General features: G+C 42.1%; 1 protein-coding gene and 1 long non-coding RNA gene across 3 annotated transcripts; one reads left to right on the top strand and one right to left on the bottom strand.

The window, feature by feature from the left end:
• The first annotated feature begins 421 nt into the window (after positions 1-421).
• Positions 422-9,176, top strand: LOC116826120 (uncharacterized). Of its 2 annotated transcripts, none has more exons than XR_004374008.2 (3): positions 422-1,830; positions 4,386-4,488; positions 5,025-9,176. It is a non-coding gene; the product is annotated as an uncharacterized LOC116826120 (long non-coding RNA). The 2 variants fall into 2 exon arrangements; XR_004374009.2 differs by having other exon boundaries at positions 4,383-4,488.
• Positions 9,177-11,695: 2,519 nt separating this feature from the next.
• Positions 11,696-26,977, bottom strand: HINT3 (histidine triad nucleotide binding protein 3). The gene is made up of 5 exons (XM_032782640.2): positions 26,417-26,977; positions 24,846-24,963; positions 21,909-21,978; positions 20,631-20,757; positions 11,696-14,496 (listed from the first exon to the last, which is right to left on the bottom strand). The coding sequence occupies exons 1-5, from the start codon at positions 26,567-26,569 to the stop codon at positions 14,449-14,451; spliced, it is 516 nt and encodes a 171-aa protein (XP_032638531.1). The 5' UTR covers positions 26,570-26,977; the 3' UTR covers positions 11,696-14,448.
• Positions 26,978-27,781: the final 804 nt, after the last annotated feature.

Genomic DNA, 27,781 nt, shown 5'->3' with positions numbered 1-27,781 from the left:
ACCCGAGCCAGGGGTATGCGGGCGCTAGTGCAGGCCGAAGCGCCTCGAGGGGGTGTGGGGTTCCTCGCTGCGGCCCGTTACGGGCTCCTGTCTGTGGCCACCGGCCGGCCGGCGTCACAACAACGCCCAGACGCGAGGGGAAGAGCCGGCCGCGCCACAACGGAAATCTGGCGGGAACTGAGGCCGCCTCCCGGGACGTGACGCGTCTCCTTTGACCCAACAGGGGAGCTACGGGAGCCGCTGGGGCGGGGGCAGGTGATAACCCGGGAGCCGCCCCCGGCTGAGGCTGTTAGGGAGCCGGGAGACGCCGTGCAGCGGGTCTGTAACGGGGGATGGGGGCTGTTTGCACGTGAGCGCAGCCCCATTGGGGGGCTCCCTTATCGGGGAGGAGCAGAGCCCGCGGGGGGGGGAGGGAGGGAGCGGTTGTGCATCCAGTGCCGAGGACAGCAGGAGGCCTGTGGAAGAGACTCTCCCGAGAGGCCGGGGGCTGCTGTGGGGTCTGACAGCTCGCTGGCTGGCTCGGGTGAAACGGGGAACCTCAGGAAGGAAGGGTTTGGGGCTGAAGGGCCAAAGGAGGTGGCATTTCATAAGGACTCAGTTGAACCCCGGGAAGAGGAGTGTTACTTTAAGTAGTCTTGCCTGCAAGTATGTCACTGTGGGTAGGGTGTGTGCAGGGCCACACTGTGCCACGCCCTGGGATGGGACCCTGCCACACTGATGCTGCAGGGCAGTATTGGGAAAGGGAGCTTCAGAAAAGAGATTGTTATTGTATTGTGGTAGCATCTAGGAGCCCTAGTCATAGACCAGGACCCCAGTGTGCTAGGTACTGGACAAACAGAACAAAAAGATGGGCCTCATCTTAGGGAGCCTACAATCTAAGTATAAGACAAATTACGTAGCTAAGACACCTCTTTTTTATTCCTGGTTGGATGCCCAAGTAGGCCCTAAAGATCCAATTGCAATTTTCAAAAAGATATGGGTTATGCCTAGTGCCATGGCCAACAGCCTTCTCTCCCCATCTCAGGGAACCAGGTTGTAATGTCCAAAATTATGTTTGAGCCCCTGCTGTTAAGCTTGCCTATGTAGTTGTTTCACTACCACTAATATTGTTTTGTAAAATAGTCTAAAATATTGAGTATGGAAGATGCTTTATACATATACATTGTTCTCCACTCCAGTACTGACCTACCAAGATAAAAAAAAAAAGCCTGGGAATCAATTACAAGCAAGATGGTTTTGGCAGCATCTGTGGTCTATAGGTAGTACTTTGGCAGTGCAGGAGACCTGACTTCCATTTCTGGTCCCGATTTCACATCCTGTGAAGTAATGTCTAGCTCTCTTAAGCCCTATGTACTCTTCTGGACAATTGTTACAAAAACCTCCCACCCATTTACCTAGCTTTCTGATTATGGTAGCTGTTTTCAGCACTAGGTGGAAGGGACTGTCTTTAAATGCTTTGGGCAGCACTACCAACTTTAATGGTGTGACATACAAATGTTACAAAATAATACTACCTTAGAGTTTGGAAATGCTCTTGAGGGCAAGAGGCTTTCCCCTCTGGAGGGCAGGAGTACTCATGTTGCTCAACATTGACCCCTCCAGCTGATTAAGGAGGGCACAATCTAGATTCTATCTAGAAGATGGACTAGAAAGCATCAACTGTTTCTGAAGGGAGTTGCATCCATTTTTCCGCACCAAAGAGGACAGTAGCCATTGCATAGAGTTGTGAGGATGGGAAGTGAATGGAGATGGAAAAAATGAAGATACTCAGGATTGTGACAGACATGAGGATAAAAAAAGGCAGACTTTCTTCCTGTATTTTTCTTGAGGGTTTGTTCTCCTTTGTTTTGGGGTCCCCCCTCTAATATCTAGGTGTGATTACTGTAATTCTCTACTGGCTGGTGTCCCTATTTTGCTGTCTGAAAGGTTTAGCTTATCCAGATTTCACTAAGCCTTTTATTAGCACTAGACTAACTCAACGCTTAACTCGTGTTTTCCAGCTTTTTGTTGTTGTTGTCATATGATAGCTTTCCTTGTAGATTTTAAGATCTTGCTCATGACTTATAAGAGCTCCATGGACTGCATTCTTTATATATTTTTGTTCAGAGGTTGGAAAGAGCTGCTGTTGGCTGATGCATTACACTAGAACTTCTATGGTTACCTAATTGGTTTCTGCAGAATTTACACTTTCACTTTAAAAATGTTTAGACCTTATAATCTCAAAGAAAATGTTCCAAATTTGAACAGAGGCAGTACTGTCTGAGTCTACAGACAGAACAGCTTTGAGAGATGTCAGCTATCCCCCTTTGTCTCAGAATCTTAATGTTGAAACCTAATTTTGACACATTTTTTTATCAACATTGTTAACAGTTTCACTGCTAATGATTTCAGTAGAAACATCCAGCTAGTCTGGGGTTGTTGACAAAAGTTTGGGATTGCAGGAAGAGATTAGCGGAAGGTCACCACTTTTATTTTTCCAATCTGACCCACTTGAGTTTTTTTAGCCATTTAGTCTCTGTCTTGACATCTTGTAAGTAGGAGTTATCTGTTCCATTGTTTAAAATTTAAGCTCTTTGACGAGATGATTTTCTCTTCACATGCTTTCTTTTGTCAGGAACTCTGGAATACAGTGAAGTATTCAATCATACTGTTTTCTAAACAGAAGTTAAGAGAGTGAACACATAATCAATCTTGTTTGCGGGGGGGAGATCTAAAATTTTAAACACCTCATGCAAATAACACCAGATAAGCTTGTATATTTCTAGTGTATTTTAAAATATGAACCAACTACATGCACATGTGAACACAGATACACGTCATGTTAGTATTATCTCATAAAATTTTGTTTTCACATTTTCACTGTAAATGCCAAACAAAAGCACAAGCTGAGTCTCTGTAATGAATGTGCTGCTCAATTCTGCTTGTGACTGCACATCTGATAGCTATGATTTATACAGAATGTTTGATTCTGAAAGAATCCAAACAGTTTTACAGATAGTATAGTATATTTTTTTTATATAAACTATTTCTCTACAGTGCTATTGAAAAGTAACTGTTTTGAGGATGGAATATGACAGCCATATTAAACCAACAACATTACATAATTGATTTTAGGAGGGGGAAATAAAGAACAATCCCTCGTTTCAGCCTACGGGGCGAATTTTAGGTAAGCAGTATGTAATTATCCAAATTGGAATTTGACCAGTACACTGGAGTTAACACCCCCTTCTCCTGTAGCAAGTGTAATGGGATCTTATAATGATCACGAGTTTGAATAGGGGTGGGAGAAATCCTCAAAACACTTCTGATGAACAATGATTTAACTCATGCTGTTGTTTTTCTAAATTATATTTCACAACCGTTGTGTTATTTAAAAAAAAATCCCCCACGCATAATTCCAAAACCATTTATAGTAAAAATGTTTAGTGAAGTCATTCTTTTTCCACCCAGAATTACTTCATTATGAGCATAAATTCATTATAATTGGTATTGAAGTTTACACATTACTATGTACTGGAGCAATTTGGGAATGCTATTCTTATTAATGGGGTATTTCTATATCGGAATTCACTAGAAGCAGCACTGCAGTCTGCTCATAGACAAATTGCCACAAAATTTTAAGTTATAGGAGAACATACAAAAACGTCTTCCCATGCATTGTTATCAAACTGATAAGGTTTGTGTTTCTGTAAATTAAAACAGTAATTAACCCATCCACCTGAACCCCATCTAGGGGGGAAACACCTACAGCTTTTATTTTGTATTGGATGGACCTAGTATGTTAATTTTAACAGCCAAAGTATAAGGGTGGTATAAAGAAAAGACTAATACAAATGGATCCATCTCTAAGTGTGACAACTACACATGATCTTTCTATATATCAAATAATTATAGCTGCACATGAGCTGGTTCCATAGTTCTTATCCTTTTCTTTTCAGTGAGATTTGGGACAGCCCACATACATCATTTCCCACATGCAAAAGGTCTTTTGACTGCAGTGCTGCAATGCACATTTTCCTTAGCAGGCATCCCTGACTTTGCTGTACAGAACAAGCATACTAAGGGAGTGCCATCTACTATAGTGTTGCTTCAGTGTTTGAAGTGCATAGTTGTAGATATCAAAATTTGTTGGGATTCCATTTCTTTTTCAGCCTGTGTAACCACTGAAATCCCTTCTAATACACTGTGCATCAGTGTATGGCATATCACAGATGAGGGGATAATGTTTTCTGTAAAGAATAACTAACATCAGCTTTGGGAATCTTCAAAGCAGGGTTTGTGTGTCCACCTTAAGTGTATAAGTAGGAGAGAGAAAATCCACACCCCTTAGCACTTATTGGTGGGCTGTTGCTTGATGACTGGTTTGTTTTGTTGTCTGTCAGCAGGCAGCTGCAATGAACAGGTCAACAAATACCAGAACAGATTATTTGGGTATGGTCTGCGCTACAAAGGGTGAACGCTTTATAAAAGATGCAATTGCATGAAAAAGTAAGTAAATATTATAATGCATTTTTATTTCACAAAGCCTATACTGTATTGATCCCAAGCCTACTGGGCTATGTGGTATATCTGTCTGGAAACTGAAGGAAATGTATGTCCTGTAACAGACTCAAAGTTTAATTTGTTTAATTTATGAATCTACATTATTTCAGTGACATTATTTAATTAGGGTTATATTATGTTTTTGATTGTTGCTGAGTTAGGAGCAGACATAATGACACACTCAGATTTTTACTGTATTCTCTGGTCTAAGCCTCCAGCCTTAACTCAGGCAAAACTCCCATAGAAATCACCAGGACTTTTGCCTGAGTAAGGACCGTTATTTTCAGTTCATGCAGTTATACAATTGAAAGAAGTGGAGGTATGGGGGCGCTTTGGATGCTACATCTGCTACAAGATGTGAATGGGTTTTTAAGAAGATGAAAAGACCCAGAAACTATTTCATTTTTTATTACATTTTATATAAGCACTTAAGGATCTTTAGATAAGAGCTATATAAATGTAAAGTGGTGTTTTCTCCACAGCTGTGAGTGCATACAGGAAGCTGCTGTTCCAGCAGTGCATTGCTTTGACTCCTGCTTGGATGCCACAAAACATTCTTGAGAAATGGAGGAAAACAAAGGGCAGAGTGCTGGAGCCACCAGAACCCAATTCACTGCTGTAGGTGACCTCAGGAGAAGCTGGCAGAGCTGGGCAGAAGATCACATTGATTATCAGAGACAGAATCCATTCAGCAATGATAGCAAGCCTGTGACTAAGTCTGTGCATCCCCAAAGAGGAGATCCCATCTATGGGAGACCGCCTGAAGGGTCTAAAACAGAGCAAAGAGGGAAAGATGCCCACACACATGTGGGCAAGGAAGTGGAAGAGCTATGCTTGATCATGAGAAATATTGGGGAGAAAGGAGATGATGGAAATGTAAGAGTGACATTCCGACAGCTGTTTGAAACATATGTGACTATTTCCAATAAAGTAGTGGGAATCCTGCTGAGAGCAAGAAAATATGGGCTGGTTCAGTTTGAAGGTGAAATGCTTTGGCAAGGAAAAGACGACAATGTCATCATCACCTTACTTGAATAATACTGATGAATGTTTCCATTTAGGAAAATAAACCATCCAAATGTCAGCTTGATAAAGGTTTATACAGCACAGGGGTGGAATGGAAAACCAATGAAGATGAAAAATATTTTGATAGGATCCTAGAAGTTGGAGATAGAAATGATGCAATGGGTCAACTAATCTATCCCTGTGCCCTTTTCCTTCACAGCTTTGTCTTGTCTACTTCTAAATGTCTCAAGTGCTGGCTTCTCTTATGGCTCTGCATAATTGAAGTTAAAATTCTTTACTAACTTATTACCAGTCTGCACTGGGTCTTGTAGCAGTGAGTTTAGAAATAAGCACAGAGTAAAATCTATCACTGAATGTGGTATCTTGCTAATGAACCACAGCTGAATGTTTGGAGATGAATTAATAAACTTTTTTCACTTAAAAAACAAACAAACTGTACCTATGGTACAACTTTAATTATTTTCACATATTGAAATTGTAATAATACATGCAGACTAGCCATAACTTCACACAGTACTTGAAAAATTCAGAACCTACCAACTTAATGAAATACTCCTTACTTAAATGTTTTGCAATTCCAGCAAGAGCATTTGGTGATTTCATAAGTTGTGTTCCACTTTATGTATTTTTGGAAGCCAATTTTTTTTTTGATGTGGTAGAAAAATCTGTCTTTGCTTTCTTTCCTACTACCTTTTTAAGTGTCTCTACTTTTTTTTTTTAGGTCCTGTTCTCATGCTTACTTCTGTCCCAAGAAGTTTACATGGCAGTCTCTGCTGTGCCCTTTGCAGGAAATCTGGAAGGGCCCTTGTAAAGGGATTCTATCTAGGCCACCTCAGAAGGAAGGCTGCCACATAACACAGGGCCTTTGAGGGCAGAAAATGTAAACTAGGCTAATGCTCATCGCACTGAATAAAGAGGATGATTCCCTTGAAACAAAATACAGGAATGTTGTGCAACTTTTAGAAGGAAGAGCCCAAGGGGAGAGGAGATGACAGACTGTAGAGTGCCAAATAGACATCTAATCATGCAACACACAATCATATACCTCATTTGGCAGATGCAGAAAGACATAGTGGTTTAAACTCTATGCATTTTCAGAATTCTTCAAAAAGGGGAGAAAGAATGGTCTTATGGTTGAAAAATGGGAACTAATAGATATAGATTCTACTTCTGGTTCTGCTATGAAGTTTCTGGACTCTTCTACACTAGAAAAATTATAATCTGTAATTCAAATTGATGCATCAATACCACTGGAACCTGTAATATACTCAGGAGCCCTGTTTACACTACAGTTTCCCTCAATGCATTTGCATCCAGTGGGGATAACATATTCCATTTTTGACACTGTAGATTCAACTCGTGTGATACTGACCAAGTGTCTTAATGGGTCTGGTGCCTCAGCTTCCCCACCTGTTAAATGAAGACTATTCCCCTGCTTTAGAGGGATGTAGAGGGTTAATTGAGTGCTCTGATAGACTCAGAAGGAGCTTGATAAGTTCAAACTATTATCATGCTATTAGAGATACTTGAAAATTTGTCAGCTTTCAAAATGGAAGTTTTGAAACAAAACTTCATTTCAGTTTGAGTTGATGCAAAGTTTGGTTTTCAATTTTCATTCCCCCTAACCCAGGGGTCGCCAACATGGTGTCCATGGGTGCCTGGAATCTAAATACACCCATATTCTGGCCAGCGGTCGAACATCCACTGAAATGCCACTGAATTTCTGCAGCATTTCGGCAGTGACGCCTCTCGATGACGCTGCTTGCCACTGACAAGCGATGTCATCGAGAGGCGTCGCCGCCGAAATGCTGCAGAAATTCGGCGGCATTTCGGCAGAACGTCCACTGCCACCACGGTCCTTCGTCTGGTGCCTGCCAGACGAAAAGGTTGGGGACCACTGCCCTAACCTCTTCTCTCCTTTTACCACTGGAACAGGAGAGACAAAAAGAAAATTGAAAACGTTTCAGTTTCAGTTGAAACAATTGCTTGTTTTGATGAAAATCAAACTTGAGGCAGTACAGAAAGCTTGAAAATTTTCATATTCAAACAGCCATTGGTCAAAGCTTCTCAGTAGCTGTAATAATGCATGTGTATTGTATGAAGATATGGACATATAGTAGAATCAAGTTTTTTAAAATACATTTACAGCTAGTATGCTTAAGTTTTAGATGCTGTAACCCCATTGATTTCTCATAGTAGTGGATCATTCCTCCTAGGAAGTGTTTTTTAGGTAGGACACGCCTTGATGGGTGACCAGTGGTACAGATCAGCATTGCTGGGGAAAAGCAAGCAACAGCCTGCTTCTCTTAGAAGTGGTACCCCAGTGCTCCAGCCCCATTGGGATGGCATAGAGATAGGCCAGTTAAGGTCCAATGAAATGAATGAGGAAAGGCTACTCTTGTGGAGATAGAGTGCAGTTGGCTGGCCCTATCATACATACATACGTTACTAGACAAAACTTAGTGAGAAGGTCACTGGGGATTCTAAGTGCAATAAGATGTTTCCTTTTCACAAATTATGTACACGAGTCCCCTAAAGCCTGGTAAATCCTTCTGAGTGATAGCAGGGGATAGTTAAGCATGTAAGAATCACCATACTGGATCAGACCATAGCTCTTGAGTTCACCAACCTGCAAGGGTGTGGCAGGGGCGGTGTGGGGGAGGGCACAGAACTAGAGCACAGAACTCAAGAGGCTAGGGCAGGGAGAGTGAGCTCCTGGGCCAGAGATGACAACTCCTCCGGCCCTGGGGCCGCAGCAGGAGAGGCAGCTTCTGCAGCCTGGAGGGTGGAAGAGTGCCAGCTCCTTGGGCACAAAGTCCCTGGCCAGAAGTGGACAAATTTTTATTCCCATACATGACTCTGCTAGCTTGCTTTCAGCAATGGCTAATACCGTAAAAGAAGCTAAAAAGAATGGAATTGTCCAATTTGTTCTCACAGGGTGAAAAATAAAATCCTGAACTTGTCAGGAAACCATTTAGTGGTAGAGCATGAGACTGGGGTGCAGACCTGGCTTCTAATCCCAGCTCTAATATTCACTAGTTGTATGTATGATGCAGACCAAATACCTAAATCTTTCTTGCCTTAGGTACCCCAGTGTAGCATGAGGTAACTCACCTTTGAAAAGCACTTTGAGATCTACAGCTGAAAAAGCACTACATAACTGCACATAATTCATTACCATCAGCTAAACTGATTACAACCACCACTGCCACTCATAAGAGAGCATGTGGAATACATTAGTTTACCAGGAAAATTTTTACCATTTATTTTTATTGGGTTGGGTTCTGTTTTTTGATATTTTAAATTGCTACACATTCAATAGCAAACCTTGGTTTTGATCATATTAAAATTCCTACTTTTGCTATGCTAAGTCACTTTCTTTTCTTCCTTTCAAGCCCTCCTAAAAGATTAACTTTTTTTGGGTTCCCACAAGTAGTGAATAACTTAACATAAGCTACGAAAAGGAAACATATTCCTTCATTTGTCTTCCAGTTGTGACCTGTCCACTCTGTGTCTATTCAGCTGAGAGTGTAAGTTCTTTGGGACAGGCTTTATCTTGTGAAGCACAGTGCCAGCCGTTTAATAAATATCATCATGCAACAGTTGAACATGTGAGATGTTTTTCCTATGCAGCACCTTTAGTTAACACCAATTTAAAATAAGGTGGGCAAACTAGAAGTGTTGATCTATAATTAGCATGCTAGGAATACACCTCAAAATAATTTGAAGGATCATTGTCAACTAAATTACATTAGTGGAACTTTTTGTATTTATGATGCTAAACAGCCCTGTCACTAAGATGTGTAAGAAAATATTTCCTTTTTACTTAGTGCTATCAAATGCACTGTGTTTAAACCATATTATGGTTTAGTTGTTGGTACTTACTTTAGCATTAATCTCAAGCTCTGTTCTCAGTGCGGGGAAAGGAAAATTTACATTGCAGCTTAAGGGTATGCTTAGACTGAAACTGGAATCTGTAAATTCCAGCTTGAGAACATGGCCATTCTAGCTATGATCAAGTTAACAGGTTAAAGCATATAGCCACCGTGGGATAAGGGGCTACTCCCCCAACTATGATCCCAAGAGACCCTAAATCGGTAATCAGGCAGCTATCCCACCTCCCTCCCATTACACCTCCACCCTTTTTTAGCACACTAGTTCAGTCAGAGCTAGCATTGGTATGTCATGTCAAGCTGGAATTTACACCTTCCAGCTCTAGTGTAAAATATGCTCGGTCACAGGACCTGCAAGAAGGTGTTGTTGCTGAATTGCTAGAAGAGCTTTTGATGTTCCTGAGTTTGTGGCCAAAAGGGCGGTTTTATTCCTCTTAGGAGCCAGGGCTAGGAAACCCCTTCACACCCTAGGCCCCTGCAGGCATTAGTAGAACTATAAACATGAGGAAAGCTGCTTCAGTCTCCAGGCTCCCACAGGGGTCCACAAAGGAACAGTGGTTGAGGCAGCTGAGACTACTTCCCAGGCTTCCATGGAGCATCCCCATGAACAGAGGTAGCTAGAGTGGTGTTCATTTCTTAGGGAATGAGGGAAGCCTTTATTTCAGTGCTATTAAAGAGGGTGGGAGAAACAAGCGGAGGAGAAGAAAAGGAACAAGCCTATCCACTGTCTTACTAAAAATAAAATCCTTATAAATATCCACAAGGAGCAGGGAGCTTTAAGGAATCAGGAGACGAAAAGATTCTATCAGAAAATTTTTTTTACTTTATTTGTTATTAACACTGACAGTGCCCTTTTCAAGAAGCAAACTTACTACTCCCAACAGGTCCACCATGAACTTAGTCAGCCCCCAAAGGAAACAAAGTGAAAATCTACACTGAGAAGTACTTCTCCATATCTACGCTGTCAAGCTTACAGCAGCAGAGCTGTACCAATACAGCTGTGCCACTAAGATCACGCGTGTAACCATATTATGCCAACAGGAGGAAGCTCTCCTGTCGACATAAAACCAGCTCAACGATTGGCGGTAGCTATGTCGACGGGAGATGCTGTCCCATCAACATAGAGCTGTGCACCCAAGTGCTTACATTGGCAAAACTCGTTGCTTAGAGTGTTTTTTCACATCCCGAGAGATAAAAATTGTGCCGACGTGCTAGTGTAGACATGGCCTAAGAAAAGCAGTGTGAGGTTCTGTTTGTCTCAATTTATGTAGCTCCATTTACAATTAAATGTTAACAGCCAGCCCTGTAAACAATCTAATCTCAGAATCAAGTTGGCTTCTTTCAATCTTGCACATCACAAAAAAGGGATTTTGCAGGCAAAATTATGCCCTCACTACACCCTTACAACCCTATTGTGTCGAGTGAGGTTTGCACACATATAACTGGCTGGAATTTACAAAATTCCATTGATGCTCAAGATGTAATAAAATCTAACTCTTGATATGAGGTGCTGATTTTTCAGGAGGTAAAAATTTATTAACTAAAATTGAATAGGCAATTCTAAATATACACAGCTGAGTAAGGCTGTCCTGTTTATACATTCTACTCTGGAAAGAGACAGTCTCATTTTACAAGTACAGTTGAGCATACACTGTACACTAAATTCCCAATTTAATTTTACCCTGGGAAGAATGACAGTATGGGCAAGGGCACGTCTAACAGGGCAACAGTAGTGTCTACTGCCACACACAAACCTGACTATGACTCAGCTATAAAGGTTTAGTCTTTAGTTGGTGAAAAGGTCATTCAGTCTTTGACCTTAGTATCTATCAAAAAAAGGGAGTAATTGTTAATTATGGTGTTCTTTGTGATGTAAATACCCATCCCCTATGAACTTGATTAAAACTAAATTTTGTTTACGTAAGCCACTGAACAGCCATTAAATGGCAATGTGGTTTTGTAGTTTTGCCATTACCAACCTAGACTGAATTGGAACTAGCAACCCAGAAGTGAAAGTTTCCGTTTCCCATTAACGGTTTCCAGCACCATCTGTCTCACTAGAGTTTCATTTTAAGCACTGAATGTGACCCTGTCTACATTTTCTATACCAGAGTTAAGATACTTTTCATTTTCACATTTTAGCAGCTCTGCAAAGGTATGACACCTAAGAATAAAACAGTTAAATTCAACCATCTACCTCTGACCGAATTATAAAATATTCCAAGAAGCCTAGGTTAACATTTACTACTTCTGGTTTTTATTAAGCTTTTCCACAATATTTTAAAACTGGCTCATAAAAGTAGCTTGTAATGATGCATATCAGTAAAGTATAGTTACATAAATTACCTCACTACCACAATATTCATGAGCAGTATTTTTAACACTGTTTTAAAAAAAGATGTTAATATATTGGCATCCTAATATTTTAATCAAGTCAGGATGTGTGAGTTGATTCCCTAATTATTGAAAGGAATGAGTCGAAGTCTTCCTAGCACCATTCTGAAATAAACCAGACTCCAAAGTACTGCAAGTTACAAGGCAATCCCCTGTAAGAAGAGGATCAAGACACTAACATGGCATCTATATTTGGAGCTGAAGATGCGTTTCCCAGCTCCGGTAGATGTACAGGTGCTAGCTTTGATCAATCTAGCATGCTAAAAATAGCAGTGTAGCCAGAGTCACACAGGCAGCAGCAAGTGGCAGCATGGGCTAGCTGCCTTGAGAAGGTAACGTCTGGGTGGGATACAAGCAGGACAGCTAGCTCATGCCACAGCTCAGGCCTCCCCCCCTACCATAAATTACACTGCTATTTTTAGCATGCTAACTTAAGCAAAGCTAGCACAAGTATGTCCAGGAACCACACCCTCAGCTCCAACTGCAGAGACAGCCTAAGTGCAATGTCTCAGAGAAAAGAGAGACAGAAGTAAGCTCTTTATGGCAGGGAATTTTGTTCTTTGGTCTGCATATTCTTAACACTTCAAGTACTATATACAAGTAAGGTGTTACATAAATAAAACATTACAAAACATTGCATCAGTAAGACAACAGGATCCTTGGCAAGCACTTCAAGATTTCTCAGAGAAACCTGCAGGTGCATTAGATAACCACTTCCTTGGCTGTTAACATGTAGATGCTAAGGGCACTGGTTTCAATTAGGTAAATGCAAAATGGTTTGGTAGAAACAAACCAACAAAAAAAACACCAAACAAACACGGGATAAGATTATTATCCTGAAATTTTTTCTTTTCAAATGATCTGAACTAATTTGGTGCTCATAAAAATGAGGGACCGACAGAACTGGCTAAAGCCAGACACAGTGCAGACAGGCCCTGTGAACACCTCCTCATGCAACTCTTTGACACCGCATCACATGAATATTTCAGATTTGGGCTTTGCCTGAGTCCCAGATATGCCAAAATCTATCAGATTATATGGTAGTTGTGTGTGGTGAGCTCAAGAACAAGACCCATCATCAATGAACAATTTATCTTGTGACCTATAATAGTTAGGAATCAAATTTAGCCATGGCATAAGTAAATCCAAGTGACATTCAGTAGAACCATATGTTAGGCCTTGTCTACCCAGTGTGTTCGTCTGCACGAGAAGGATGTAAAATTCTAGTGCACACTACCATGTTGCAAACTGGCCCATGGGAACCTCACTGGCATGCACTAAAACAGTGGTCCCCAACCTTTTTCATCTGGTGGGCACCAAACGACGAGACACTGAGGACCGTGGCCGGCAGACAAGCATCTGCCAAAATGCCACGAGAAGCGGCAACGTCAAGAGGCGTCACCACTGAAATGCCGCCGAAAAACAGTGTCAACGCCTCTTGATGACGCTGCTTTTCAGCAGCATTTCGGCAGCAATACTTCTTGACGTTGATGCTTTTCGGCAGCATTTCGGTGGATGCTTGTCCGCGGGCCAGTAGGCAGGTGCAGATAGATGCCCCAGCGGGCGCCATGGAGCCCGCGGGCACCGCGTTGGGGACCACTGCATTAAAAGATCCCTAGTGTGTGTGAATGTAGTACTGTTTGAAACAGGACTACATTCACACACGCTAGGGATCTTTTAGTGCGTTCCAGCAGGAGCCACACAGGCTAGTTAGTATGCAACAGAGTAATGTACACTAGAATTTACACCCTGCTCTTGCAGTGCTGACTAATGCACTGTGTAGACAAGTCCTTGATCTAGGTTCTAGTTTAAACTTGATTCCCAGAGGCAAGTGTGTTAATTCAATCCATCCAAACTCTTGACAAGATTTTTAAATGTACAGTTAAATTATTTAGAGAATTAATATTCAAGACAAGTAACAATCTCAATCCAAGTCCATCATATAAACATTCCTACGCACATTTAAACTAAATTCTATGTTCTAAAGCATCTTCATATTCTGGGCTCAATATGTTATGTTTAGCACTTGCTACAGACCATTACCATGCAAGATACAGTGATGGTTTAGCACCAAAAAACAGTAGTGTCTATCTTTAGCACTGTACCTACTAAGAACTAGACATCACCAGCATAACTCATGCAAGTACTAAAGGAAACCTGTACGTTTTAAACACTATTGCATTCCCCAATTTTTTTTTTTTAAATAAAAAAGCTAGATTCCACTTTTAAGCATTCAACTTGGTACAGTGTACATGCTATTAATACTTACTGTTGAAAATTTTCCCAGTTTTAATACATTCAAACCATTACTGTTTATACTCTGTTTTACTAGAACTAGTGTTTTATATATTACTCTATTTTCCAGTCAAATATTTTGCATCTATTATCAGAAAACTTGAGTATACATACATTAAGAATTAGGTAGACAATCAAAAGTTTCTTGCCCTGAAGGAATAGGCAATCAATTCAAGCTTTTCCTTTTCTTAAAAAAAAAAAAAAAACTTAAATAGTTGCACCAAACTGTGTAATCTTAATCAGAGTTCAAAGAACAAAATCTAAATTGATTTGTGATCCAGAACTAGGCAAGGTGCTTTCAACTGGCAACATTTTCAGTCTGCAGTCGTTCAATCAGCTGTTCAGCCTGCAGGAAAAAAGAAGCAAGATATTAACCCTATGACCAATGGATCTCCAGGTTAATAACTGGTCTTCCATAAATCCAGAATATCCCACTGAAAGCAACACATTTAGCCCTGGACTACACTATGAGTTTAGGTTGAATTTAGCACCCTGCACCCATCCACATGAACAAACCATTTTTGTTGATTTAAAGGGCTTTTAAAATCGGTTTCTGTACTCCTCCCCGACAAAGGGATTAGCGCTGAAATCGACTCTGTTGGCTCGAATTTGGGGTAGTGTCAATGCAATTCGACAGTATTGGCTGTCCCACACTGCTCCATTGTAACCGCTCTGGACACCCAATGACTGGAAGTTAGCTAATGTATGTAGCTAATCTATTAGAGTTCTTTGAAAGGGTCAACAAACACGTGGACAAGGGAGATCCAGTGGACATAGCGCACTTAGATTTCCAGAAAGCCTTTGACAAGGTCCCTCACCAAAGGCTCTTACATAAATTAAGCTCTCATGAGATAAAAGGGAAGGTCCTTTCATGGATTGAGAACTGGTTAAAAGACAGGAACAAAGGGTAGGAATTAATGGTAAATTCTCAGAATGGAGAGGAGTAACTAGTGGTGTTCCCCAAGGGATCCTCGGAACCAGATCCTATTCAACTTATTCATAATGATCCAGAGAAAGGGGGTAAACAGTGAGGTGGCAAAGTTCGCAGATGATATTAAACTACTCAAGATAGTTAAGACCAAAGCAGATTGTGAAGAACTTCAAAAAGATCTCACAAAACTAAGTGGATTGGGCAACAAAATGGCAAATGAAATTTCATGTGGATAAATGTAGTGATGCAATTGGAAAAATAACTACCAACTATACATAGTAATATGATGGAGGCTAATTTAGCTACAACGAGTCAGGAAAAAGATCTTGCGTCATTGTGGATAGTTCTCTGAAGATGTCCACGCAAGTGGCGCAAAGAGGCGGTCAAAAAAGCAAACAGGATGTTAGGAATCATAAAAAGGGGATAGAGAATAAGAACTGAGAATATATTATTGCCCTTATATAAATCCATGGTATGCCCACATCTCGAATACTGTGTACAGATGTGGTCTCCTCACTTCAAAAAAAAGATATTCTAGCCCTAGAAAAGTTTCAGAAAAGGGCAACTAAAATGATTAGGGGTTGGAGAGGATCTCATATGAGGAAAGATTAAAGAGGCTAGGCTCTTCAGCTTGGAAAGAGACTAAGTGGGGGATATGATAGGCATATAAAATCATGAGTGATGTGGAGAAAGTGGATAAGGAAAAGTTATTTACTTATTCCCATAATACATGAACTAGGGGTCATCAAATGAAACAAACAGTAGCAGGTTTAAAAACAAATCCAAGGAAGTTCTTCTTCACACAGCGCACAGTTAATTGTGGAACTCCCACCTGAGGAGGTTGTGAAGGCTGGGACTATAACAATGTTTAAAAGGGAACTGGATAAATTCATGGTGGCTAAGTCCACAAATGGCTATTAGCCAGGAAGGGTTAAGAATGGTGTCCCTAGCCTCTGTTCATCAGAGGATGGAGATGGGTGGCAGGAGAGAGATCACTTGATCACTGCCTGTTGGCTTCATTCCCTCTGGGGCACCTGGCATTGGCCACTATCGATAGACAGATACTGGGCTAGATGGACCTTTGGTCTGATGCAGTATGGCCGTTCTTATGTTCTTAACTCAGATGCACTGGCCAAGTAGACAGGAAAAGCCCCACTAACTTTTGAATTTCATTTCCTGTTTAGCCAGCGTAGCGAGCTGATCAGCCCAGGTAACCATGCAGAGCTCATCAGCACAGGTGACCACGGAGTCCCAGAATCACAAAAGAGCTCCAGCATGGACCAAACAGGAGGTACTGCATCTGATCGCTCTATGGGGAGACTAATCCATGCTATCCAAACTCCATTCCAAAAGATGAAATGCTCAAATATTTGAAAAAATCTCCAAGGACATGAAGGATAAAAGTTATAACGGGGACCCACAGCAGTGCCGCATGAAGCCTACCAAAGAACCAGAGAGGCAAATGGCCACTCCTGGTCAGAACCCCAGACATGCCACTTCTATGATGAGCTGCATGCCATTCTAGGGGGTGCCCCTACAATTACCCCACCGTTGCGCTTCCCTCCTTCCCCACCCCTCCCGGGCTACCTTGGCAGTTATCCCCTCATTTCTGTGATGAATTAATAAAGAATGCATGAATTTGAAACAATAATGACTTTATTGCCTCTGCAAACGGAGATCAAAGGCAGGAGGGGAGGACAGTTGGCTTATAGGGAAGTAGAGTGAATCAAGGGGGCAGGTTTTCGTCAAGGAGAAACATAAGAACTTTCACACTGTAGCCTGGCCAGTCATGAAACTGCTTTTCAAAGCTTCTCTGATGCACAGCGCGCCCTGATGTGCTCTTCTAACCACCCTGGTGTCTGACTGCACGTAATCAGCAGCCAGGCGATTTGCCTCAACTTCCCATCCCACCATAAACATCTACCCCTTACTCTCACAGATATTGTGGAACACACAGCAAGCAATAACGATGATGGGAATATTGGTTTTGCTGAGGTCTAACCGAGTCAGTAAACTGAGCCAGCGAGCTTTTAAATGTCCAAAGGCACATTCTACCACCCTTATGCACTTGCTCAGCCTATAGTTGAACTGCTCCTTACTACTGTCCAGGCTTCATGAGCCATGGAAGCAAGGCATAGGTGCGACCGCATGGTGCTGCCGACTGGGAAAGCAGCATGAGGCAGAAGCCTCCAGCTGGCATGATATTCCAGGCAGGACTGAATCTCCCTTAGACGAAACTTAAAGAAGAGAATGACCTGGAGTCATTCCCATTTTTGTCCAGCTGCCTCCGACCGACCTCACCAAGGCCGGCCAGGAGCACCCACGGGACGAAGACGACAGCTGGCAGTCGTATTGTACCATCTGCCATCCGCAAGGCAAGGGGATGCTGCTGTGTAGCACTGCAGTACTGTATCTGCCAGCAGCACCCAGGAGACATACGTTGACAGTGAGTTGAGCGGGCACCATCCTTGCCATGGTATGTTGTCTGCATGGGTAACTCAGGAAAAATGGCGAGAAACGATTTTTTGCCATTGCTTTCACGGAGGGAGGGAGGGGGGCCTGACAACATGTACCTAGAACCACTTGCAATAATGCTTTTGCCCCGTCAGGCACTGGGAGCTCAAACCCGAATTCCAATGGGCGGCAGAGACTGTGGGAACTGTGGGATAGCTACCACAGTGCAATGCTCTGAAAGTCAACGCTAGCCTCGATACTGTGGACGCACCCCGCCGACTCAATGCGCTTAGTGGGGACACACACACACAATTGACTGTATCAAATCAATTTCTAAAAAAATCAACTTCTATTAAATCAACCTAATTTCGTAGTGCAGACATACCCTTAGTTTAAGGTGAATGTGTACCAGATACATTAAGCAGAACAGTGAGTGCTTCTTGCTTCACATAGCCAGGATGTAAACCAGAAGTTAAATCTGCTAGAGCAATAGATTCACTAGTTTTCTCCCTCTACCACTGGAAGGTTAGTAGTTCAGTAGAAAAAGGAGAAAGTTTTGAGGCAATTGGGATGATGACTGGTCATGTGTGGGTCACCCAGGCAGGTGTTTTGGAAACCTAAGAGAAGTATGCTTAGAAACAGCTGAGTTATGAAAGCTGGGGCACAAGGAGCTGGTACTGCTGTTGACTTCATACTTGGACACCTAGCCAAGCAAAGGTAGGGCAGCCTACGGGTGACTCATCAACATGGAAGAACAATGTGGAGAGGGCCCCAAGTGAGACATAATGTGGAACTTACTAAAGGATTTCTAGAGATATCCAAATTCCTTCAGCAGACTAAACTGGGGCACACTAGGTATTAGGCATGAGGAGCCCTAAACCTATTTTAGATGGCCCTTAAGAGCCAAGCTAGGAGCAACTCGGTTGACAATTGTAATTGGGAGCCTAGGGTATTTCTGACCTTTTCTGCCAGTCCTATTAAGTTATCCTTTTCATTTGAACATGCATCTGAGATCTTACTGAGACTCACTGGGTACCGGAACCTAAAAACGCACGCCACTTAAGTGCCTCAACATTTGCCTTCAAGATATTAATATACTTGCTAACTGTTATGGGAAACCAGACCTTTAGCATGTTACCAAGCTCACCTGGTGAGGACAATTAAACAAGGTTAAATACTCAAACAGTTCATTTGCTATTAAAGTTAGGTAATTAAATTTTGAGTTCTATAATTTAATGTAATTCTGAATCTTGATTTCCATTCTTTCAAAATCAAGTGTCAAACATTCAAGTATGTTTTCCATTTTATGTTATTTGTATTTATCTTTATAATGTCATCTCAGAAAAAGCCCTCTCTTGGCTTTTTATTCACCTTTACAGATCCTATGTCCCAGCAACACTCCCTTAAGCCAAAGGCAAGACAGGGATTTTTCTAGCTCTTATGTGGAGGGTCTGTCTCACTTAACAGGATAGTGCTGCTGTACTAAAAGTGTAGGTTTTTCTCTTTATTCAGCACAGCTGTAGCCCAGAAGCCTTCTCCACCCTGCCCTGCCAGCATGCCTCAACTCTTAAAAGATAACTTCTCAAGATTAGTCAATTATTCAGTCTCCATGCCAATTCTGCTCTTACCGATCTTAGTGGAGATTTGGCAATATTTGGTACTTTTGCTGCAACAGAAAATTTTTTGTGAAGTGGACATTTGTGGACTGGACTGAGACCAGCAAAACAGCATATAAGCGACTGAACAGCAGCCATCAGATGGCAGTAACTTTTCACTCAAGCAGGACTGAACTGGTGAAATGCTATGTATCCCATTAACTGAGTGAGGGATACCTCAGTGGTGTGAGCACCAGCCTGCTAAACCCAGGGTTGTGAGTTCAATCCTTGAGGGGGCCATTTAGGGATCTGAGGCAAAAATCTGTTTGGGGATTGGTCCTGCTTTGAGCAGGGGGCTAGACTAGATGACCTCCTGAGGTCCCTGCCAACTCTGACATTCTATGAACAGTCTCTTAGGCTACCACACTGGTCACAAGTATTTTTTCTTGTTTCCAAGTTTTACTGTATTTGCATTTTTAATATAGGCCATATATTAGATCTAAAACTATACAGTAGTTTGTACTACTCATATTTTAACACCACATTTGCCTTAAAAAGGAAAAGGTTGTAAACGATCAAGTAAAGCACACTGAGTTTTACCTTGACATTTGCTCAAGGAAGATATAAGTAATCCCGAATTAAAAATTATACAAATGTCTTCCTCAAAATAACTGTTCAAACAGTAGTTTTAACATGGATAACTAAAGATTTTTGCATTGTATTATACATTTCAAACTAGAACCTTGCAACCCTTCCTCTGCAGCACAGGGCAACTGCGGGTTAACTAGTGTAAACTGTGGATTCTCTGTAACCTAAGTCTTTTAATCATGATTTGAGGACTTCAGTAACTCACCCAGAGGCTACAGGTCTATTACTGGAGTGAGTGGATGCAGTTCCGTGACCTACAACATGTAGGTCAGATCAGATGATCACAATGGTCCCTTATGGTCTTAAACTCTATGACCCGAACCCAGTGGGACCCGACTATAAGTGTTAGGTTAGATCTGAAAACAGTTGAAACATCTCAGGCTTGTGTTGAGTAGGCTCTAATCTCCTTCTCCTACCCATGGGGTCGGTGCACCAACAGCTGCATGCCCTGTTCTTGCTGCCCACTGACACCTTGCTGTGCTGTGTATGAAGAGGAGTGGGAATTTCTATGACTCGTTGGCACACTCACTCCACAGCACAGCAACTGTCCCAACTTCACCAGAGATGGATTGCAGGCATGGAAAAAAGCAGCGCTTACCATATTGAGCCCCCAGGATGTGGGGGTAACAATAATTCAGATTCAGAGGGAAGTATTGGATTCAAGTTGGGCTAGGTCTGAAAACAACTCTACCTCTGAGGCTTGGGTATGGTTTAGATTGGCCATGGGGCACATCGGATTTGGATCAGGCATTAAAATTAGACCCGAGCAGATCACTATTTCAAATCATTTGAAAGCTTTCACATTTTATGCTTGCAGCTGGAAACCTACCAAACCAACTGTGCTGCACTTACCGTGATAAACCAATAGGAATTGATTCTGTATATCATCCTGGACAAGAATCCCAACTGACTGGCTGGGGCCAGGACATGAAGATGTAAGTGAGATATTGAGCAGAATGGAGGCCAGTGGAATCCCATCCTTGAGAAGAGTGGAGGAGGGGAAAAAAACAGCTGCATTAATTCAGACAGAGGCTAGAACATCTTAAAACTATGTCACGGGCTGATTGTGTTGAACTGTAGATTTTTGTCTGGAGTACCAGAATTACTTCACAGATCTAGCAGCAAACACAAATATTTATGTGACCAAACTTTTTTTTTTAATTTTCACTGCTTTTCCCCCCACAAAAAGTCATAAAATTGAAATGACAGAAACTATAATATGTGTTAAGGGGTATTTTTATTTGTTTAAGTCAAGGGTTCATACAGTAACATTAATACCCCTTCCTTCACTCAGGCTGTCAAGACAACATCTCAATTTAGGGGATTATTTCTCACAATGTTGGCAGTTAAATATATTTTCCTATTAAGAAAAAGAAGATTTTAACATACTACCAAAAATGCATCACATCTAACAGTGAAATCAGCAATAAGCTGTCTCCTAAATGAAAGGTACCCTCCAACTTCTTCAGCCACAAAAATATGTGCCTATCCATTCTGGGAAACATGGTTCAAGCCCAAAGTATTTAAATATAGTTTTAAAGCACTTATGATATCTGAAACACGCTTTTGCTTGCTAGCATGGCAGGGCCCCAACTCTTTTCAAACAAATTCTTTAAAACAGCATTTGAGACTAGCATAAGCTCAACCACATTCAAACTCATCTCAAATAGAGACCCAGGGTTCCATATGGATAAGGCCAGGAAGTTCATCTCTACTTTGGACTCCAAAGCATGCTATTGGCACCTGGTCAGGGCAGCCTTCTGAAGTTAGTTTAAAGTTTTCCCCAAGGCCTGGCCATAGACAAACCTCAAACTGCAACACTATTTTGCTACATTCAACATGTTCTAGAAAACAAACAGGAAACTAATTTCATATAGAATCATGCTATATTTTACCAAACAGTCAAATCAAATTAACTCTGCACTAAAAATGTATCAGTGGAAGAACAGTTTATGGTCCCATGTTTGTGCATTCTACCAGAGAGCTCACGCTGTATTTCAAATCCTAATCAATTCCCAAGGGTATTTCTCTCAATTAACAATGCCGCTCTTGCTACCACTATCAGACTAAGTACTGTTGTAAAAAAAAGTCAGTAGTGTACTAGATATATCCAGAAAGCAAGTTATATACCTTATATCGTTCAAGTCAGTAAAATTATTTTGCTGAAGGATGTTCTTTCCAGCTTCCATCATTTTCTCCACTAAGTAGAAAAGAGGTTAAATTGAATGTAAACTCTAAATGTAATGCACTAAATGCCTCTAAATAATGAGAAATCTAAAAAAATGGGTACTTCTCTGTAACAGCCCCAAACTCTTCCAGTCCATAAAATTGTTTTGTAAAATACTGTTTTAAAATTTTTAACAATTTAGTAGCAGGGATAAATTGGAAAACTCATAGGAGTGATAATTAAATACAAACCCTTCACTGATTTGTATCTAGTGCAGATTGTTAGATGTGGCTGTCTGATGATGAAAGTGAAATGCAAAGGTGGTGTCCATCCACTTTAGTGGTCAAACTTCCACATCAAAAAACTTCCACCCATATTTTGGCACCATTTTTGGCAGCTTCAGCAAGGCCAAAAATTTATCTTCTCGTGCCTAAAACCTCTAGGCCAATGCTGATGAATATTAGTGGGTCAGAATGAGGAAGTTTTCTCTGTTGCCCCCAGTGATTATCTGTTTTATAGATAGCTGCTGGACTTCAATCTCTAGGGCCTAGCATTTTTCTTAAAGTCTGACAGCAGCAAACAGGACAAAGGCCAGCCTATACTAAGGGTATGGCTACACTTCGAATTTCAGAGCGCTGCCGTGGCAGCGCTTTGAAGTGTGAGTGTGGTCGGAGAGGCAGTGCTGGGAGACAGCTCTCCCAGCGCTGCATGTAAACCACATCCTTTATGGGTGTAGCGTGCAGAGCTGGGAGCCACGCTCCCAGCGCTGCCGCCCTGATTACACTGACGCTTTACAGCGCTGTATCTTGCAGCACTCAGGGAGGTGTTTTTTCACACCCCTGAGCGCGAAACTTGCAGCGCTGTAAAGTGTGAGTGTAGCCAAGCCCTAGTACTCCAAGCTGCACTGATGTTAGTGAAACAGTAAGAGATGTTAAGAAAAAATGCCAGAATACACAAGGACTAGGACTGTTAATCCAGAATCTTTCAGATTCATTTTTAAAATTCTTGGGGTTTGTTTTTTTTTGTTTTTTTTAAACTTTCTTGAGGTTTAACTAGGTTGAATGAGAAACTCAGGACAAAAATTAACGTTCACGTTAACAAGAATAAACATTTCATAGTCTCTCTCTCTGATGCTTAACACACATAGCTAATCAGAACATTTCTTGCAGACTAAAGCAATCATGGAGCGTGGCCAGGATTTTTTAAACCAGAAAATCTTTGACATTTTATGAATACTACAAGCTGATTAAAAATACCAAACCAAACCAAAAAAAGGCATCTGTTCTCACTGAAACTGCACCTAGCTTTAGAAACTGTACTATCTTTCCAACATCATTAATAAACAAAATCCCAATTTAGCCCGGGTAGTAAGGCTAGTAATAAAATACCTTCCATTTCTTCTCTCTCCATTCTCCAAAAGAAAAAAAGGTTTTACGAAAAGCATTAACAAAGATTTTCAACCAATCTGAACTACATCTGCAACTTCAAACAAGAAGAAATAGCTATATTCTTGGATCTTAGGGCTTGTATACACCGGCAAATTGACTGACATAGCTACAGTAGAATTATTAACCCAAAACAGAGTATCCACCCAGAGGACTTATACCACCATAGCCACAGCAGAATAATTATAACTATTCTGCTATAGCTATGCCTGTCAAATTCCCTGTGTAAACAAGCCCTAATATACTACTATCCAGTAATCCTCTGATACTGGGATGGAGGAAAACCAGTGATCTCTTCATAAAACAAAACAAAAAAAATTGACTTTTTAAATTTAAATCAGCCTTTTCAAATTTAATTTTTAAAGGTTTATTACAATAATTAAATATACTTTGACAACCTATGTCAAGGCCTTTACCTAAACTTAATATAACCTATTAAAATAATTGAAATAAATATTCAAGCAGTACATATTTGCTTCCATAGTTTTAAAGAAAAATCAAACCAGTGAACTGGTGGAATACACTCGCTAACTGTTAGAAGCAGGGTTTGAAAATGTTCTAAGCCAGCCTTTGATAGCATTTGCCTCTTCTGCAGGTGCAGAGAGAATATTTTCTACATTTCAGTTTATTCAATTTGCTCAATTCAAGGACTAGTTCATTCAAAGTTGAGAAACCAATCAGAAGTTGAAAAAAGCAGGAAAGCATGTTTTCTTCTTCCAATCTATGAATAAAAACTAGGTGTGAAAGGATGATACTTACTAGTTCTAAAATCCTGAAGGACATGGTGACCAGTGCCAATCAGTTCAATGCACTAACTACAGATACTCTGTGTTTTGTTTAAGAAATCCATTTTAAATTAAAATTTGTTGTAATAGGCTTTTTTTTAAAACAAATGCAGCACAGTTAAGGTTGTTTTAGTTAAATAAGACAATTTTAAAATATTGTTTGTGCATTTTTATTGAATTTCAACTTCCTTCGAAATACAGTTTGACAAATCAGAAGTAAAATGTATCATCCAGTAAACAAGAAGTGAATCATTCACTCATTTCTAACATAAAGAAATATAATAATTAAGAATCTGAATAAATGTGTGATGTCATATATTGACTAAATGTATAGATATAGCATATCCTTCTGGTTACTATGAAGTACCAAATCATACCAATCTTTCTTTAGGAAAAGAATTCCCAAAAGTACACCTGCAAAACTAGATTTAAATCAATCACTTAAAATCAGTGCTTTCTGTTTGCTGATTTAAGTCGTGATTAAAAACTGATTTAAATTAATCTACCCTGACAGTGTTACCCATTCCCAGAACATATCTTTATCCACAAAATAATGCTCAAAACTACAATGCAATTGACAATATACTGTGGCATGCATCTCTACAGGAATAAACAATGATCCACAACTGTTTTCTTTTGATTCATGCAATAGCCATAGTTACAGTCTTACCTAGTGGTATGTGCTCTTTCTTTAGAGTCTTGCAGTTTCCCATATGCTCTATCGGCACTACTAGATAATGGTGTCGGGCCCCAGGTCTGATATCTCTAAAACAGACTAGGCCTTCAGACTAATGGAACAACAACAACATATTAATCTCTTACTAAAATTAACATATTAGAAAACAGCAGACAACATAAAATCACTTTTACTGGACCTGAAGTGGCATTCACACAGTGGAGCACTCTATGGTTATTCAAATCACATTATAGTTCTATAAACTGTAGCATTAGCTTCACAAGTATTTATCTCAGTGATGTACAAGATGCATATTGGAATTAGTCCACAAAAAGCAAGAAGGCTGGTAAATAGTTACATCATCAGTCACTCCTCATCCAGGTCTCCCCAAAGTTCTGATGCTCTCCTACTGTAAGGATACCGCTCAGAATAGTGAGAAATTTTGAGTGACTGCCTTTCTGATGAACATTTCACTAATATCTCCATCACATTAGTGTAGGAGATCTTCCAGCATTTTAGCTATGCTGGCCCCAAACCCACAAGGAACTCCATACAGGCAGACCCCTGTGTTTACTTAGAGCCCCATGCAGGTTCAGGACTTAAATCTGTGAATTATTGTATTAGTCCAGTACCACAACATTTAATCTACAGAATGATTACGGGTAAAACTAAGAACCTGTCATTTACTGACATTTGGAAATTAAATTTTCCCTATAGATTAAGTGAAATGATAAAGAATAAACCAGATATTTTAATTTTCAAATACACATTTTAAGCTACATTTACTGCCCCAAACCCCAGCCCAACCTCAAAGTTAAGATTGAAAAAAGTTTAGTTGTACCCTCATACTCTACTGTTGGACCCCACCTATCCCACTTTCTGGGCAAGGCAGGGAAGAATGATTTAAACTAAACCAGTTTAAATATTGTTCCAAGCAGCAGGACACTAACAAACAGCAGATGAAGATAACCCCTGAACTGACTAGTTAGCTAGAAAAAACCGTAGATTAGGTGAGTTACAGATCATTCAACTAGAACTACTGAGATTTGGACAATCCCAGCACTGGCTCTGCAGCACAGACTGCACATCTTTATTTGCTTGTTACTGTGCAGTAATGAGGAGAATGGAGAATAATCTATAAAGTCATGAATCACCACACCTTTCGCAGTGTTTCTGCTCAGTCGAGTCTGGGGCACCCCTGCACTTCCCTTGGGAGCCCCTGGGCTCTGTTTCCCAGACCTGTGAGAAAATTCTCTCTCAACTGCAGGATCAGCAACTTCCCACAGGGACGGGTCAGCGACAGAGGAGACAGACCCCAGGTCTGCCACACTGCCCTAGCCAGGTCCCTGCCGCCCGCCCCGGGCTCGCCGCCGGTTCACGCCCAAGCGCCGCGCTGTCACTGCCGGCTCTGCAGGGCGATGCCCGGAGACCCCGATTTAGACACATTCAATTGTGGGGTCCCGGCTCCTCACAACGCCTCCGGGCCGCAGGGCGAGGCGAGGCGAGGCGCGCGAGGCCAGGGCTCAGAGGCCGGCAGGGCGGGGTCGGTGCTCGGCTCCCCTCACCTCGCAGGGCAGCAGCGCGGTGCCCGGCTCCTCCCGACGGCTGATCCTGCAGAAGACGCACTTGCCGTCGTAGCCGCCGCCGCCACTGCCAGGGCTCGGGTCCGCTGGGGGCTGCGCAGCCTCAGGGGTAGCAGCTCCATCCTCCCCGACCATCGCTCAGCGCTGCTACCGGCCGCCCGGAGCCCGGCGCAGCCGCCGTGTCGCCTGCTACAGCGCCCCCTGCCGGCCCCAGAGAGACTCAGCCACCCCCCACCAGCAGGGCGCGGGACACGTGACTCTGATTGTGCTCGTGAGCAGGCGGGGCAGCAGGCGCGTGGTGCTAACGGCACTGAGGCCTAGAAGCGCGCGCGCGTTAAGCGGCTCTGGTCGTCTGCCTCTCGTTCTCTGCGGGGGCGGGGCTACGGGCTCTCTGGGCTCAGCCGTTCTGCTCCAGCCTCGGGCCGGGGGAGGGGCGCTGACTCCCCTGCGTATCCCAGGCCTAGGACCGGGCTGCCGCGCGGAACCGTGCTAGCACCGCGTCCCCCAGCCAGGCTCAGCCCGGCCCGCGCGGGAGGGGCGGGCGGAGGCGAGACGCTAGCAAGGAGCCTGTGCGTGGCGGGCGGAGAGGGTGTCGCCGCGCGCAGATCCCAGCGCTGGCGGCGGGCGCGCGCAGGAGCAGGGAAGGAGGCGCCGACGGGGGTGCCTCTGGTAACCCCCCAGTGCTGTGGTTGCCGGGAGGGGGCCCTGCGCGAATGGCTCACACAGCGCGCTGCGTCTTCGCTGTTGCAGGGCACGTTTCGTACACGCGCAGCGTTTGGGGAAACCTGAGGAAGGCGGCGCCCGGGGGAGCTGGAAGACAGGAGAAAAGGCACAGGTAGCAGCAGGCCAGTAATGCTCTGAACGCCAAAAAATGAACCCTGCCAAACCTGGGGATTTAGAACAAAAGACGTGTCCAAGTTCTTGGAAAACAGCAGAAAGGCTAAGGTACAACGCAAGTTACAGCCTGCACGGGACATAGGAAGGCAGTAAGAAGAGGTTCATTATATACACTAGGAATGAGAGACAGATGAAGGAAAGTGGAGGTCTGTTACTTGGTGGGGAAGGAGAGTTAATAACTGATGCCATAAAAAAGGCTGAAGTATTTAAAACCGATTTTGCTTCAGTCATTGCTGACAAGAGTTAATAGTGACCACATACAGAAGTGATGATCAATAAAGGGGAAGGAATGCAAGCCAAAATAAGGAAAGAACAGGCTGAATATTTAGATAAGTTAGCTGTATTCAGATCAGTAGAGCCTCTGATGAAATTCATCTCAGGCTACATAAGGAACTAATGGGAGCAATCTCAGAAACATTAACAATCTTTGAGAATAGGTGGCCTCAGTGT

Source organism: Chelonoidis abingdonii, chromosome 3 (genome assembly GCF_003597395.2).
Source record: "Chelonoidis abingdonii isolate Lonesome George chromosome 3, CheloAbing_2.0, whole genome shotgun sequence".
In the NCBI taxonomy this organism is placed as follows: domain Eukaryota; kingdom Metazoa; phylum Chordata; order Testudines; family Testudinidae; genus Chelonoidis; species Chelonoidis abingdonii.
The sequence above is the reverse complement of the archived record's forward strand: the minus strand, read 5'-3'. Positions and strand labels throughout refer to the sequence as shown.

Excerpts from the sequence above, each read along its gene's own strand:
- HINT3 (XM_032782640.2), bottom strand. The coding sequence starts at position 26,569 with ATGGTCGGGGAGGATGGAGCTGCTACCCCTGAGGCTGCGCAGCCCCCA. Across the intron at positions 24,964-26,416 it reads CCGCGCTGCTGCCCTGCGAG|TCTGAAGGCCTAGTCTGTTT; the intron begins GTGAGGGGAGCC and ends TTGTTCCATTAG. Across the intron at positions 14,497-20,630 it reads ATTCCTATTGGTTTATCACG|GCTGAACAGCTGATTGAACG; the intron begins GTAAGTGCAGCA and ends TTTTTCCTGCAG.